Source organism: Macadamia integrifolia, chromosome 14 (genome assembly GCF_013358625.1).
Source record: "Macadamia integrifolia cultivar HAES 741 chromosome 14, SCU_Mint_v3, whole genome shotgun sequence".
NCBI lineage: Eukaryota > Viridiplantae > Streptophyta > Magnoliopsida > Proteales > Proteaceae > Macadamia > Macadamia integrifolia.
In genome coordinates, this window is record NC_056570.1 from 32,811,404 (window position 1) to 32,825,492 (window position 14,089).

The 14,089-nt window shown below is 37.4% G+C and overlaps 1 protein-coding gene across 1 annotated transcript; it reads right to left on the reverse strand.

The window, feature by feature from the left end:
* Nucleotides 1-3,114: 3,114 nt before the first annotated feature.
* On the reverse strand, nucleotides 3,115-5,706 carry LOC122060849 (receptor-like protein 46). Its single transcript, XM_042623939.1, has one exon. It carries the CDS (start codon nucleotides 5,704-5,706, stop codon nucleotides 3,115-3,117), a length of 2,592 nt encoding a protein of 863 aa, XP_042479873.1.
* Between the last annotated feature and the right edge of the window lie 8,383 nt (nucleotides 5,707-14,089).

The following is a 14,089-nucleotide window of genomic DNA, read 5'->3' on the forward strand; positions in this document are numbered from 1 at the left end:
CGACTTATTCGGTTTATTTAAACATTATTTAAAAAAAAAAAACAATTAAAAAAAAAAACCCAATAAGCTTTTTTGACCGCTTTTTTGACCGAATCCTTCAATTAATCATCCGAATTATTCCGAATAATTCTCCGTCCGAATAATTCCCGAATCCGAATTTGTTAACTATGGCTGGGATCTCTCCATCGAAAAGGTTCCCATCCAAGTTTAATGTGTCCAAGTTATGAAGAGCACTCACTTCACTCTTTGGAGTACCTTCAAAAGAACTGCTGCTCAGAGCAAGGAATTTGAGACTTTTCAAATGGAATAAATGAGAAGGAATGGAGCCATTGAAACTATTATCCCTCATGTCAAGATGAACAACTTAGTGTAGTTGGCAAACCCTTCTAAAAGAATTTCTCCTTGAATGAGGTTTGAGGGGATGTGGAGTATGATCAAGCTTATTATGCGAAAGAGTGGCTTCAAGACCTCTGAAGTCAGAGTCACAAAATCTGTAAGATAGTAGAGATGAAGACAAATCACAGGGCGTGAACGTGAGCTGGAATTGCAGGTTACCCTGTCCCAAAGACAGAAATCTGAACTAGAATTCCATGACTTCAGGCCATGAAGGTCTGCATTGTTGGAGGAAGAATTCCCAGAAGACTCTTGAATCAGAATAGATTTGAATTGAAGGAGCGCTTGTTTCTGATCATATGGGCAGCAAAGGGAAGGTTTAAAGGAGAAGCTAAAGATGAGTAAGAATCCAAGCAGAAGGTATGCAATGACCATTTGCATTTTTTTTCCCTCCCTTTCGAAAAAATTGCCATTGTTGACTTGGACTTATAATGCACAGAAGGATAGGGGGCATCCAATCATCCATCATGGAGGAATTTTTTACTCCCTTTTTGAATAATTTCCATTATTTCCCTGTGGTTCTTCATTTCTAGAACTAGACATTAAAGAGTGTCATTTTATCTCCAAAATTCCTACTGTTCCACTATATTTATATATAGATCCTTGTTAGTTAGAAAACCAATTTGAGCAAAAATCCATTTGATCAACTTTCTGTCTTTAATAATACTTATGAAATACTGCTTAATGATTAAAAAACCAAAGGAGACAGATATCAGGGAGAGGTATGGACACACAGGGTTGGTATTTGCATTTTACATGATAAGCCAATGGAGAGAGGAAGAGTGCATTTTGATGGGTGTCGATGTATCATACAAAGAACCCACGTGGTCATTGAGGAGAGAGAAGAAAAGTGTGTCGATGATGATGAAATAGTTGTATACTGCAGGCAATATACCCCTCCTTTCCCCTAAAGATTATTATCTCTATTATCTCGGTAATAATATTTAGGGAAAACACATTAATATAATAATATTTTGCTGTTACTTGAATTTAACATTCCATCATGAAGCTCTCACAAGACATGAGATGTCATGGCCATAGTGAGTTTGTACCAGATTTTTTTCTATTACAATTTATGACCTCCCAAATGGACTATCTTCTTTACTGTGTTTATCCCTTCAGGTGGGGACTAAGGGGGGGATCTCTTAGTCTCAACCCCTTGACAGAAAAACTGGATTGCAGAGGGAGGGAGCGTTGTGCCACTTTGCCCCTGCTATATGCGCTATTGCATTTGCAGACTCACCCAAGGTTCAATGAAACTGAATGGATCAGCCTGCACCAATTTTGATTTTGATCCAACCTTAATTGGTCTGAACCTTAGAAAAACAAGTCAGAATCGAGAGATCCCTATTCTGATTCCATGAACAATGATGATCCCACCACCAGTAAACTTCTGTGACATTCATTTCAGCTACTATAATGAATACTACGATCGATGACGGAGAAATTAGGAGACTGGGAAATTGTGAATTGAGCTGGTACTCAAGAATTTGAGGAAATCTGACCTCAGTGCAAATGACTATTGATCAATGAAAATGTTGAATGGCGGAAGGACTCAGACTCTTGAGAGTCATACCTTATAAATCACTAAGAAGAGTGTTTGAGACTCTGTGACATAAAAAGAGAATGTGCTCTACAAGTTGTCACATATAGAAAATAGCCAATTACTCAACAATCACCAACTAGTGTTATTATTATTTTTTTTTTTACCATGAATACAGAACCCACAACCTTACAACCCCTATATTCCTGCATCTTGGAATTCTTACATCTCAATCATCTGAGTCAGAATTTCAACACCATTTTTTATTAGAGGCTGTTAGCTCTTTCAATATCTGCTAAGAAATTGTACATTGGCAACTGAAAAGATTCAACAGCAAACTGAATTTTCTTCAAGTGTGCTACTTCTTATCAATTAAGAATAATATTTGCCTAATTACAATTTTAAAGGGTCTAACATCCTTCTCTACTACCACCAATGAACTTTCTTTTTTTTTGGCTCAAATGAATGTGAAAACAAGTTGATCATTTGTGATAGAATCAAATGGCCCAAAAACTTAACATAGAGAGACCTCTGGGGGCAGCAATAATGTAGTGAGATCCTCTCCAATCACTTGAAAGTACAAGTCAAACAAAGGAAAGAGGAGTGTGAGGCTTCTCTGTTTTGTTTCACCAATGCTTTCTAGTGACTGAAGAGGAGCTGCTTCCCTCATTACATACCTATCTTGGTGAGATGTGTTTCAATCTACCAGAAAGCACCATTACAAAGAAGATTTTGACTTTGTCTAACAAACTAAATATAATGGCAAAAGCCTTCAATATGGACCCAACACTAGCAGTACCAGTACCACTATATTTTTTTTTCCATTTTTTGGGTGAAAGAGTGTTACTTACCCCCACGCTATATGATGAGAACTCGTCAATCCTGGCTACTAATTTTTTCGCTAAACGATCAGATTGTATTAAAAATTAAAGGAAAAGAAAAAAATGTACAAGATAGATATCGACTGGACAGCCCCAGACGAAAACAACTGCAAAAACAAAAGAGGAAGCCCCACCTTTGGCATTGCCATCAGCAGGGGACCACTCACATTATCTTAGAAATTCTAGCTACTATAGTACAATACAGTACAATACAATACAATACAATACAAAGCAGTTGTACTGAATATAATAGAAATGCTTCAGCCTTGGAAAAGTCTTGCAATCCTACAAAACTTACTAAGTGTTTGTTTTCCAAGTTCTAACCATGGAAGAGAGCTGGCCAACGAGCAAACAGTAAGAGAATTGAGATTTGATCAAAACGTCCCTGAAGAGACCCTTAGCCTTGCCAACAACGGCTATAGCCATGGTGTACCAAGGTGTTGGGTGGCCAAAATACCCAGCACCATAGATGACTGATATTGATGAGATAAACCCAACAATGAAACCAATTCCAGCCCCTTCCAACACAAACCATTTCTCCTCTTCTATAATATTTCTCTGCTGCAAATTCTTCTTCAGCGAAAGTCCATGGTCTGGTGGAGAAATTGAACAGGACACATTGATCTGCATCCCACACAACCCACTGTTGTTGGCATAGTAATTTGGATTGTCCATGGTGTCCATTTGCCCACCCAATGGAATTGAACCTTCCAGCTTGTTGTTGCTTAAGTCCAATGTGGTAAGCTGATAGAGCTTTGAAAATGAAGGTGGTATTTCTCCACAAAGCTTGTTGTGTGATAAGTCTAATATCTCTGTGCTCTCTAGCTCACCCAAACTCTTTGGAATCATCCCAGTGAGTTGGTTGTAGGAGAAGTTCAAAGACTTTAGGCCTTTAAGCTCACCAATGGAATCAGGGATATTACCAGATAACTGGTTCCTTGACAAGTCCAGGAAAGAGTAGATTCCAAGGCCAAGGCAAGAGAGCCCTTGCACTGATTTCTTCCAATTCACAATCAACTCTTTCACTTTCATGCATTTCACCAACTCGTCATTGTAGCCGATCAAGGATGGTAACATCTCCGTTATGGTTATGTAATTGGCTGTTTTAACCATTCCAACAAGATCTCCAAACTCAGAGGGAATGCTCCCAGTAAGGTTATTGTTGGAGAGATCCAGGATACGAAGGCTACTATTGGATAATGCCTTAGGGATCGAGCCTCCGATGGAGTTGTTTCGAAGATTCAGAATCTGAAGGGTGGAGATTTTTGAGAGAGACTCTGGTAATTCTCCTGTGATGTTGTTGCTCTGGAGATCAAGATGTTCAAGTTTGCTCAAGTATGTGAGGTTCTTAGGCAAGGAGCCTGAGAACTTGTTGTGTTCCAATGAGAGTAACTTTGTTTGCCGCCCAAATGTCAATGGGACCTCACCTGTGAATTCATTGGAGGACAGATCAATGTATGAGGGCAACCGATCTGGAAAAACAGGGAAACTACAGCCGGAAAGCTTGTTGTGAGACAAATCCAACAACATTAAATTACTCATCTTTGTGATGGATCCAGGCACTGACCCTGTAAAACTGTTGCTACCCAACATGAGTATCATGATGCCAGTAGCATCTCCAATGTCCTTAGGCAGTTCACCAGAGAAATTGTTCCTCGAAAGGGCCAATATTGATAGATTTCGCGATTGAAATAGACGAGGTGGTAATGAACCTTCGAGCTTGTTATTGGTAAGAAATATACCTCCAAGATCCATTTCAGCTAGCCACTGGGGGAAGGTTCCTTCAAGCTTATTATCACTCAAGTCCAAGGAATTGAGGCTTTTTATTGTGGAAAGCCAATAGGGGATGTGTCCTGCTACTCGACAAGACCATAGAGATAACTGAAATAGCCTGCACTTGGGAGTTATCTTCACATTGTTATTCCAAGTGAGGTTGTTTCCACCAAGGTCCAGGTACTTAAGGCTCTTGATATCAAACAACCATGGTGGGATAACTCCAGACAGCTGGTTATTGTCCAATTTGAGTTTTTCCAACTTGCTTAATTTCAGTATGGTTGGTGGAATTTCACCAGCCAATAAGTTCCTGCTCAAGTCCAGAGTTGATAGATTAGACAACTCTACTACCCGAGCCGGAATCTCCATGGACAAAGAATTGCTCTTCAAGTCCAAGACTTCCAAGCCTTTCAAATTCAAGACTTCAATTGGGAATCCACCGGTGAACTTGTTATAGCCAAGAAACAATTGCTGAAGGCGAGTGAGGTTCCTGATCTTGGCTGGGATCTTTCCATCGAGAAGGTTGCCTTCCAAGTTCAATGTGTTCAAGTTCTGAAGAGAACCCACTTCACTACTTAAAGTCCCTTCAAAAGAATTGCTGCTTAGATCAAGGAATTTGAGACTTGTCAAATGGAACAAATGAGAAGGAATGGAACCATTGAAGCGATTCTCCTTCATGTCAAGATGAATCAAGTTAGTGAAGTTAGTAAAACCATCAGAAAGAATTTCACCTTGAATGAAATTGGAGGAGATATTGAGTATCATTAAGCTTCTTATCTGAAAGAGTGGCTTCAAGACCTCTGAAGTCACAGGAGACTCAAGATTTATATTGGGAACAAGAGAGGAGAGATTAAGACTGATCACAGGTTGTGAATGTGAGAGTGAACTGCAGGTTACCCTGTTCCAGAAACAACAATCTGAACTAGAATTCCATGAACCTAGGCCATAAAGGTCTGCATTGTAGGAGGAAGAATTCCCAAAGGACTCTTGAATCAGAATGGATTTGAATTGAAGGAGGGCTTGTTTCTGATCATATGGGCAGCAAAGGGAAGGTTTGCAGCAGAGGAAGCTAAAGATGAGTAAGAATCTGAGCAGCTGCAGGTTTGCAATGGCCATTTGCATTTGGGTTTGTCTTCTTTACTCTAGCAGTAGTTGAAGACACAAGAGTAATTAGGTTCTCAGCAGCTCAAGAATTCAAATAGAGAGTGAATTGGGAGGCTACAGCTTCGGTCATGAAGTTTGTGACTTGTGACTCATGAAGTCAATATGTATAGATTACACACTACAAGAACACAAAGATTTAAATATTTCTGAGAAAGAGATGTGAGAAAGTATCATTTTATCTATAGAAGCCAAAGATTGGGTGGATAATTTTGTATTCTAAAACCCATTTTTGTGTAATCTTGTAATTTTTCCATCTTTCTCTCTCACACATTGTTTCCCTGTGATTGTTCATTCTTAGAACTTGACCTGAGGAAAAATCATTTTATCTATAGAATACCATTTTCGCACTATATGTATAGGACTGAGTTTCCCTCAACCTACGGTAAAGGAACATCATTTCATCATGAATCGTTATGATAGTGGAATAGGTATCATTATGGTGGGGTCGTAGTTTTGACCTTCATTTAGTAGGAGATAGAATTGTGGTTAAATCCGTACCATGTCCATGAGAGAAGGAAAGCTTTCTCCATATTATATAATAAATGACCCATTTAAGCAGCAAACTTGATCTTTCTGGCTATAACAACACTTATAGAAGACTGTTTTATAATTAAAAACAAAAACAAAAAAACAAAAAAACAAAAAACAGAACAAAAGATTGGACTAGTCAATTTCAGGGGTCACTATAGAATATAGATATTATTATAATACTTGGAGAATGAGAAAAAAAAAATTGTAGGAAAAAAGAAAAGTAATATTCCAAAAGGGTAAGAAATTAGTAAGAGATGGTAAAAAGGAGAAGAATTAAGTGGGGGATGAGTAAGCACATTAACATACAATAATATTTTGTGGCCACTTAAATTTAACATTCCCTCATCAAACCCATTCAAGTGGCCTATTAGGAGTGAGCGTTGTGCCACACTTTACCCCTTGCGCATGCTATGTTGCACTTGTAATCCGAACACCAGTAGTCTAGTGTGACTTTCACTTGAGGGTACCACAATGGAATACAATGATGAAATAGAAATTATGAGATTGAGGAATTGTCCATTGGACTGGTACTCAAAATTTTTGTGGAAATTATTTTGACTTCAAGTCAAAACTAATGAGCATTCGATGAAAATTTACAATGGTGGCAGGACTTAGACTTTTAGACTAAGAGCCACAATTCTATTCAATGAAAATATGCAATGGCAGTAGGACTAGGGACTTAGGCTCTAACTGTCACAACTCTATTCGACGACATAAAAATTATAAGAATCAGGAATTGTTCATGGAACTAGTATTCAAAATTTTGTGGAAAGTCTCACTTCTAGTCAATACTAATGACCATTTGTTGAATTATTGATGAAATTTGCAATGATAGCAAGACTTAAGACATTAAGACTAAGAGTTGTAAAAATTTATGTTCAATGAAAATATGCAATGGTGGTAGGACTTCGGACTTGGGCTCTGAGTGTCGCAACTCTATTCAATGACATTGAAATTATGTGACTGAGGAATTGTCCATGGAGCTAGTATTCAAAATTTTGCGGAATTCAGACTTCAAGTCAAGACCAATGATCATTCAACAAAAATTTGCGATGGTGGCAAGACTTAGATTCTAAGACTAAGGGTCATAACAATTCTATTCGATGAAAATATGCAATGGTGGCAAGACTTAGAACTTGAGCTCTGATTGGAACAACCATATTCGATTAAAACTTGCAAAGGTGACAGGATTTAGACTAAGAATCAAAACTCTATTCGATGAAAATTTCGAAGAAAATGTACAAAAGGTGGCAGGACTTAAGACTCTAAGAGTCACAACATACTCAAGATCTTAGACTTTAAGATTCGCAACTTACTCATGATCACAACATATCTTAGCATAAAATTATATGTAATGATTATGTTGAAGACCTTGTCTTGTGCGTGTGAGACAAATTGACTGATCTCCACTCTTTGGCTGTCTAACTTATATAATCTTGATACCTTGCATTGGATAACTTCAATAAATAATCTATTCTTCACCAAAAAAAAAAAAATTATGTTAAAACCTTCGAAATTAGAGACTTCAGCCGTAAATGATTTTAATCAAATTTTGGAAACCCCCAATTTTGTTTAGGGGTTTTGATACTGAAATAAATAAAAATGACAACAATACTGCTCCAGAGTATGAACCACAAAAATTCCAATCGGATAACATTTCCATTCAAATCGCTATGAAGAGAGTAGATGGAGAGTGTGTATGGGTGTACTAGGAATTGTACTAACAATGATGAAAACAGTAAACAAGAAAGAGGAATGGTAAAGAATTCTTCATTTGAAGTGGTAAACAATATTCGTAGTAATATAATTTATTGTTCTTTTCTTCTCCTACCCTGGGCGAGTGAGTTGTGTTTGAAATGTAAAATTATAGAATATTATTTTTCGTCCTTTCCAAAAACATTGATGTATGTTGTGAGATGCCTTACATGATATAATGCGTTTTAAAACCATGAGACCCACTTGTCAAAACAAACAATATCATGACATAGATTAAGTTGATCATGTAACACTATAATATCATATCTTACCAACCCCAAGGGGGTACCCGAGTTGACAAGGGATCTTTGCCTCAGGAAGCGTGTGATTCTGAGTTCGACTTCTCTTACCTCCTTGAGGCCACTCACACGGAATGTTTAATGCTCTTCACTATTTTCAATGGTTCTTATTCAATTCTGATATGACTCGATTCATATGATTATGGGGTCAGTATGGACCCATGGAAATAATGAGATCGAAGACTTGAAGGAAAAAAAAAATTCATATCTTACCAAAGTCGAATGTTTCAATTGGTTGTTTATGACTTATTTATGAGTTTGGACAAAAATTATCCATTCTCTCATTATAGTTTCCCAATGGAGGAATATGGATTGCCAATGATTAATGAAGCTTTGACCAAGTCGCAATAGCTGGAGAAACCATTCGCAAGAAGCACAGATGGGAAGTCTTCTCAACACCTTAATATTCACAAGTGGACCAGCGTTGTGTATGAGACAGGGATATATAGACTATTTTTGACCCTAACACTTTCATCCAACATGGAGATGTAGGACCCATTGACAACCATTTAGTGGAGAACTAAGATGAGTCAAATCCACTCTTGGTTTTTTTAGTTGGGTTTGGAAGTGGAATTGAAATACTCTCAGCTTACTTGTAGGAATTAGAATTCAAGAAACAAAACTTAGAGATTTAGCATTCAAAGAGAAGAGAAAAAATATATGGAAAGAATCACACAAATCTAACCTAAAAAATAAAAAACCCACAAAAAGAAAGCAAGATCTTTGAGAGAATTACAACTTTCAATATGATTTAACTGTTCAATTACATTAGTTACCCACCCCACACATACACACACTTATAACCAAATATGAGAATCTGGTTACATGCACACTTCATGTGTGAGGCTATGCCAAAATTAAACCCAATCAGTTCATAATGAGACATTAATTTCCTTACTCTGTATAGAGGCACTAACTCGTGTCCAAAAAAAAATATAGAGGCATTAACAGAAAGTAGAGAGAACAAAAATGCCACTCAAAACACCACTATTGGAGCTGGTGAATTAGGAGGGACCAATCTGTGTCTATTCTTGATGACCCTTCTATGCCAATCTCAATAAGTCTTGCTAGCTAGAAAATAGAATGTAGGATAAGTTTTTGTTATGTTTTGTTTCGAATTCTTGATCTATTTCAAAGATTGACCTGTTCTGACATATTTTTGTGGCAACCCAAATGGGATATTATTATTTTATTTTTCTTTATTTCTTTCTTTCTAAGATCTGTGATGGTAACAAAGGGGTTGGGCCAACAGGCCTAAGATCGAAGCCCAACACTAATCTCGTGCGGGGGTGCATGCGGTATGCTATGATCCAACCGACCACGACTCAATGGATCAACCCAACTTGGAGGAGTATAGATATGTACTATTGTCTTGTTGAGCAAGTATTATAAGATTTAGGGGTTTTTCATGTTAGGGTTTCTAGGCGAGTTTTCTTGCCGTGATCTAGGTGTTCTTGAAAAGAGATTTCTATTGTAACTTTTCTTCCAACGTAGTGAATCATCTTCTTCTTTGCCCGAGGACATAGCAGCCACATCGGTGTGTGAATCTCGTTAAATCTGTGTCTTACTTGAATCTTGTGTTTGTTTTTTCTTCGTATTTGTTGGTGTTTGTGGAACTCTAGCTTTGAATCAAGACTAATGACCATTCGAGGAAAATTTGCAATGGTGGCAAGAGTTAGATTTTAAGACTAAGGGTCGTAACAATTCTATTCAATGAAAATATGCAATGGTGGCTAGAGTTAGGACTTGATCTTTGATTGGAACATCTATATTCGATTAAAATTTGCAAAGGTGACAGGATTTAGACTAAGAATCACAATCTATTCGATGAAATGTACAAAAGGTGACAGGAGTTAAGACTCTAAGAGTCACAACATACTCATGATCTTAGGCTCTAAGATTTGCAACTTACTCATGATCACAATTTATCTTGGCATAAAATTCTATGCAATAATTATGTTGAAGGCCTTGTCTTGTGCTTGTGAAACAAATTGATCGTTTTCCACTCTTTGGTTGTCTGACTTATATAATCAGGGAAAAAAATTTATTATGTTGAAGCCTTTGAAATAATAGAAAAGAAGACTTCAGTCGTGAATGATTTTAATCAATTTTTGAAAACTCCCATTTAGTTGAGGGGTTTTGATGCTACTTATCCATCCATAGTATGAACCACAAAAAACCCATGGCCAACTGTTTTCTATGTGTGTGTTTCTGGGTAAGCATAGGTTGAAATGGGCATGGGTATTTCGCAGTAGTTGAAAACGGATAGTCTGCCAAGGAGGGGATGGTTACCCTCTTCCATCTAGTCCTATTTTAGGCAATTCTGTTCCCAAACGTATGTTAATCGATTTAACAATTTATTTAAATAGTTTATCAATGATTTAAATTTTAAAATCAAAACTCAATTTTAAAATCAAAACTAAACCATTTAATAAATGGTTTCACAGATTCAATGAAAACGGTTGGTTCAATTTTGGTAAACAATTTTGGTTTCAAATTCACATCCTTATGTCATAGGCCTTTATACTCCAGCTCCATCAATCGGCAGGTAAATAATTTTTTTCTATTCTCCTATTTTATCCATGTGATAAATAATTTTTTTCACTCTTATTTTATGGGATTCCTTCTGCCAAAGGATCAAAGAATTGGGGTTTGAATCAGACCTTGTTGATTCCGATTCGATCATCGGAATTGGTCCCCAAACCATTGAATCAGTCCCTCAGACCTAATTAATATTAAAGCCATCCTTAATCTTTTTTCAAATAAGAGTGGAGGTGCAAAAAAAAGCTTTAATTTGCAAACTTGGCTGGAGATTGATGAATGAACCGGATTCAGTATGGGTTAGAATCTTAAAGAGCATATACTTCCCCAATAGAAGCCTTTTCCATCCCTCCACTCTCAAAAACGAAGGGATCTTGGCCCTGGAACAATCTAACTACGGTCCTCCCAACTGTTCTCCGCTGGTGTACTAACACCATTGGCAACCGTCGTCGCACAGACATCGAATGTGACCCTTGGATTCGCCCACTCAATTCCTCCCTGGGTATGGTCAATATGTCCATTCCGAATTCCCTGAAAAATAAAAAGTAAAGTAATCTTGTACTTAATGATAATTGGAATATTAATCTTCTCCGATCTTTTTTGCCGAATCATTTTGTGTCCGGTACTATTCTATCTAGGGATGTCAATGGGTCAACCCAGCCCAACCCGAAGGTCTCTTAATTCAACACAAGCCTAGTCCAGTCTAGGGTTGGGATATCTCAACCCAGACCCAACCCTATCGGGTTTAGTCCAACCCAACCCAACTCAGCCCTGATGAACCCTGATTGGGCCGGGTTTAACCAAATTCAGTCCAACCCAATACTATCTGTTACTTGGTTGCTTGATCTTGATGCATTGCAGAAGCCAAAGACCAAAGTTTTCATATATCTGTGGATTGTGAAAAACAAAAGACATTTTTCTCTAAGTACCCATTAATAATTATTAGCATATTTATATGATTATATACTTAATAAACATGGTTGGGTTGGGTTGGGTTGGGTTGGGTTGGGACCCACCCAACCCTGCCTTGGCCTTGAAAATCTTAACCCTAACCCACGCCCTGTTCGGGTTCAGGGCGGGCTAGGGCTGGTTCAGGTTGACCGGGCTTTTTTGACACCCCTAATTCTATCCATTCCTGTTACACCACAATAGGATCTGTGACGGTGCAATTTTTCAAAATCAGGAACATTTACCACCAAGTTGGCTGCAAAATTATTAAGTAACGAATTACCTACTGACACTTTTGGATTCTCCAACAGGTGTTAATGTTCATGTCTCTACTCACATTGGTGGCGCTTCTTCTGGAAAATTCATATCCATCCCAAATTTAAGATATTTTTCTGGAGAATTGCCCATGACGGGCTGCCAACAAGGGATATGCTAGGCAAATGGATTTCCATGGAAAAACATATGCATCCTACGCAACTCCAAAATGGAAACCATTCGACATTTATTCATCTCCTACGAGTTTTCTAAACGCATTTGGGCAGCTAGCCCTTTGAGTCTGAATACCACGGCCCTCCATGCTTCTTCCTTCAAAATATTATTATGTATTTTTTTAAGTCAAAATTTTCTTCTTACAATGATCGGGAATATTTCTTCACTCTATTCATTATCTTATGCTATTATATTTGGAACCATAAGAATAATATAATATTTAGGGAGGAAAAACTGAACCTTATAAAATATTAAAACCTGCCCTCCAATGGATACATCTAACCTTGAACACCTGGCCCTTGTAGGCACATATCACCAGAGGCCAAGTACCTCAATTTCAGCTTACTCAGAATCCGAGTAATCTGTAGGACCGCAATATATTGATCCGTGCCATAATATCAGGAGAATCTAATAAGTTGTGCTATAGAGCTGTTTAATGAAACTAAAGAGAATCTATTAATTATGGACTATTTAATGACAGGAAACCTTTCAAAGGAGGTGCCAAGGCTCTTCTACATGGAGCACAGTCTGAAATAAGGGAAGAGAGAAAACTGCCTGAAATATGAATCACTCAGCTCATTCAGAAGCTCCCTTTTGATCTAAACAACTTCTAATGGCCATTAAGCACGGCCACACTCTTTTTGTCTGTATATAAAACTATGAATGATGTTCCATGTAGGTTACCACCCCAGTCAGAACAGGTATCTCGCTTTGCTTCCATAGCGGAAGCTACATTGACAAACGGTAGACTAATTGCTGCCAGTTTTTGTAAATGACTTAAACTTGTAGTCCATTTTCCATTCTAGAAGATCCAGAATCAGAATCAGTCACAAGTGATTCGATTTTGATTTTTAAAAGTGCAAAGGATTAATTACAACAAGGGAAAAAGATTTTAGCATATTATGTCTGAAGTTCATCTCCTTCAAACCCATGATGAGTTAGATGGAACATCACCAAAATGCGATTAGGCTTCTTCGTAGGCCTCTGACAATAACCTTTAGGCTTTGTTTGGTTGCAAGGGGATTATAATTTTGCGATCAAAATGAAATTTTCAAACTTAAAAGGAAATTCACTTTTCAAAGTTAAAAATAAATATTTGTAATCATTATCTCATGTAACTATATATATCACTAACTTCAAATCATTCTATATTTAATTATTAATTTTCACTTTTACATCCAAATCCCTTTAGTCTAAAGATAAAATAAAAATCGGGAAAAGAGCATGTTTGGGAGCATTGCTCCTGCACCCAGACATAGGCATGCACTTGTGAAATAACTGGCCCATCCCTTATGAAAGATAAAAATCCTACCCCTGCGAGTGCTTTCATTGACCTCAATACTGGTGCAAGAGTTGCATAGAAAATTCTCCCCCATCAAAATTACATTTGCAATGTATCATTACTAAATATGGTAAAAAAATTTAAGTAGTTTATACAATCTCATGGGGTAATGATTACAAAAATTTCTTTTTAGGTTTAAAAATTTTCCTCCTTTTTACTTTCCTCCTCTTTCCTTTCATTTTCCTTGGAATCAAACGTAAGTTGAAGAGACGCAGTTTGATTCCCATTGAAGTGACGGGCCCACTCCTAACCTACCTGATAACATGTTAACAAGTTTGGCAAGCACTAATTTATTAATCGGACAGGTCCACGCAACTTAACCAATGATATGAAACCTTATATTTAATTTCAGGAAAAAAAAAGAAGAAAAAAGCTGATATTTAATTACTTTTCCATGAGAAAATATGTCAAGCAGACGTCTTGATCAGGT

Bases quoted from the DNA above. Each gene is read 5' to 3' on its own strand.
- LOC122060849 (XM_042623939.1), bottom strand. From the start codon at position 5,706: ATGGCCATTGCAAACCTGCAGCTGCTCAGATTCTTACTCATCTTTAGC.